The 3,224-nt window shown below is 40.3% G+C and overlaps 1 protein-coding gene across 1 annotated transcript in view; it reads left to right on the top strand.

Moving 5' to 3' along the window:
- LOC120225539 (cytochrome P450 3A12-like) overlaps positions 1 to 2,969 on the top strand; it is a 35,877-nt gene extending 32,908 nt beyond the window's left edge. Inside the window, exons 8-9 of the mRNA XM_039223729.1 lie at positions 1,131 to 1,293; positions 2,547 to 2,969. Coding sequence (XP_039079660.1) covers positions 1,131 to 1,293; positions 2,547 to 2,642 — 259 coding nt within the window. The 3' untranslated portion in view covers positions 2,643 to 2,969. The remainder of the gene's footprint in view (positions 1 to 1,130; positions 1,294 to 2,546) is intronic.
- The last annotated feature ends 255 nt before the right edge of the window (positions 2,970 to 3,224 follow it).

Here is a 3,224-nt window from a genome sequence, read left to right on the forward strand (position 1 = left end):
ACAGCCCCTCTGGAAAACAGTGTGGAGGTTCCTCAGGAAACTAACAATAGAACTCCCTTATGACCCAGCAATAGCACTGCTAGGAATTTACCCAAGGGATACAGAAATGCTGAGGCATAGGAGCACATGTACCCCAATGTTCATAGCAGCACTCTCCACAATAGCTAAAACATGGAAAGAGCCTAAGTGTCCATCAACAGATGAATGGATCAAGAAGATGTGGTTTATCTATACCATAGGGATGCATTTTTTAAAAATAGTTTATTGTCAAGTTGGTTTCCATATAACACCCAGTGCTCATCCCAACAAGTGCCCTCCTCCATGCCCATCACCCCCTTCCCCTTCCCCCCACACCTATCAGTCCTCAGTTTGTTCTCAGCATTCAACAGTCTCTCATGATTTGCCCCCTCCTTCTTCCCCACTATTTTCCCCCTTCTTCTCCCCCATGGTCCTCCGTTAAGTTCCTACTAATCCTCCTATACGTGCAGACATATGGTATCTGTCCTTCTCTGCCTGACTTATTTCATTGAGGGATGCATTTTGAAGAAAATGTAAGTCTAAACTTCAGGAACTTATAGCCTCATGGAGCAAACAGACAATAATTCAGTGATTATACTGGTGATACACATCAGTGGAGCAGAATTGTGTGCCCATGTAAATCTTCTGACAGTCTCTTCTATGGAAGTTGTTTGGGGGATAGAAGGAGGGAGGGGAGGAAAGAGAAGGGAAAAATCACAATGTAAATCATGGGAGGTGTTTCTCCTACTTCCTTTTATTGAGCACTTGACCAAAGTGAAGGTAGAAACCTACATTTCCTTCATCAGGCTCATTTCCTTCTCGCCTTTCAGATGTGAACATCTCCCCACCCTGACTGTAATTCTAGTGTTTAAGATAACTCTTCCTTTTAACAACACTCATCTCATCACCTCACCAAGACTGGCTGTTCCTATAGGGTAAGAGGAATGCAGAGGATCTGCAGCTTACAGTGTCACTGCAGAATAAGCATGGCAGGGTATCAGTGACCAGCCCCCAAGAGTGTCCTGTGTACTCCAGGTTGAGAGCCCCACACATGTGGCTCTTGTAGTTTTTATGTTTTACTAACTAGTTTGCAACTTCTTTTATGGAACCAGGTTCAGCAAGAAGAACAAGGACAGCATAAATCCTTATATATACATGCCTTTTGGAACTGGACCCCGAAACTGCATTGGCATGAGGTTCGCGATCATGAACATGAAACTTGCTGTTGTCAGACTCCTGCAGAACTTCTCCTTCAAGCCTTGTAAAGAAACACAGGTCAGACAGAGAACTTTCTGCATAAAGAATGTTTTGCTGTTTTGTTTTTTTTTAGACTAAGAGATATGGAATGGATATGTGGGGTGTGTGTGTGTGTGCGTGTGTATGAGAGAGAGAGAGAGAATGAGTTCACTTATCCTTAATAATTTGTTCTGCTGGCCAGAGATTTATTTGGAGTCATCAGTGACCCTTTAAGTTTCCTTCAGCTCTGAGTTCCACGTCTATGAAAACCCAGTTATAAGTGTCATTAGACTGAGTGCAGTTAGCATGACATGATTATGCACAGACCTTTGAACTTGAAAAATGTTTTAAATTTATTTCAAGTCCATTGAAAAGAAAGGACCATAACATGCACAAGTCGTGATGTGCAGTGATTACCACAATATGACTTTTGAATGATGCTATTCTCTACTGCAACTGACAGATGATCTCATGACCATGGTTCTCAACCCCTGCTTGTGCACTGGGATCAGTGGGTGCTTTAAAAATCCTGACACTCAAGTCATCTCAAAAATTCCAATATAGTATCTAAGCCAATTTGACAATAAATTATGTTTAAAAAGAAATTCTAATCTAATTCATCCAGAGTGTGGCTTTAAACATGCACCCATTGATTCTCAAGTGCAAGCAAAGTTGAGAATCACTGGTGTGAAGTATCTCTGCCAGATATGAAGGACTTCCATGGTCCAGGCCATTCTGATTACTTAGCACCACCTTCTGTGAGTGCTGCTCCAGTCAAATTGTGCTTTCTTTCCATCCCAATCTGCCATCATGAATGGATATTTCCGCTGGGAGAGGTGACAGGATGTTTAACTATGAGGATGGCCATACAATAAAATGTGTAATACCCACTCAGGGTGACTTTGTAGGCTTCAACATATACAAAATTAACTCTGTATAACTTTTCAAATGGTTGCCTAATGTTCAAGAATTTGTTTTCAACTTTAAAGACTCATCCTTTTTACTTAAACTTTCAATAAAAAAAGAGCACAAACCAACATGACTTTGTGTCCAGCCACGTACAGAGTAGGTGCTCAAAAGATATTCTGTTGAATGAGTCATGGGTGAATGTTTCCATGGTGCAGTCTTGATAACTTACAGAGTAAGTTTAAATAATCAGAGATATATGATGCTAAAAGTAGTATTTATATGTTTGTAATGCATTTTTGTCCTTCATGTATCTTGCCAGCTTTGCTTCTGTTGTTTGGCAGGGCTTCATTTCTCCTTCTCATATCCTTGTTTAACTATTGCAGATCCCCCTCAAATTAAGTGCTCAAGGGTTTATTCTACCAGAAAAACCCATTATTCTCAAGGTTGAGCCAAGAGATGAAACTGTGAGTAGAGCCTGACTCTCTAAGGACTTTCCTTTTGTTCTTCAAGAAGCTGTGTCCCAGAACACCAAAGACTTCAATTTACTTTGTGAGTTCAACCCAGAAATGAAGGTGGGTTTCATGTACCACCTGTGATGGATGACTAGAGATTCTGTAGCTTTCTCAGTGTCTGTGTGGAGCATTATATATTGTGGAAAGCAAAGGAGGTGACTAATAAGTGCCATACATGTAGACTCAGTCTATATTGTTCCCATAGACCACCCCCAGTTAGTACCATCTAACTCCCCTGAGCACTAATCAAGAATAAAAATTTCTTAACAATTTTATCAACAAACTTTCATGAAACAAGAATTTCTGTGGTGACTGTAGTAGTGACATTTATATCACACATCTTATTTTGAATATTACACCTTAACTATTACACTGAGTGTGTCAGTCAGCATCTGTTTACAAAAATAGTAACTGATGTCTCCCTGCACATTAAGGCAGAATCCCAGTTAGTATTATATTATTAGTTTTGATATGATGTTTTCATCTCATCTGCCCTGATGGGTTGGTAGGTAGGGAACATGTTTTTTCTTTGTGTTCCATCCTCAGCTC

This window comes from Hyaena hyaena, unplaced genomic scaffold, assembly GCF_003009895.1.
Source record: "Hyaena hyaena isolate Hyena2069 unplaced genomic scaffold, ASM300989v1 scaffold_1438, whole genome shotgun sequence".
NCBI classification, from domain to species: domain Eukaryota; kingdom Metazoa; phylum Chordata; class Mammalia; order Carnivora; family Hyaenidae; genus Hyaena; species Hyaena hyaena.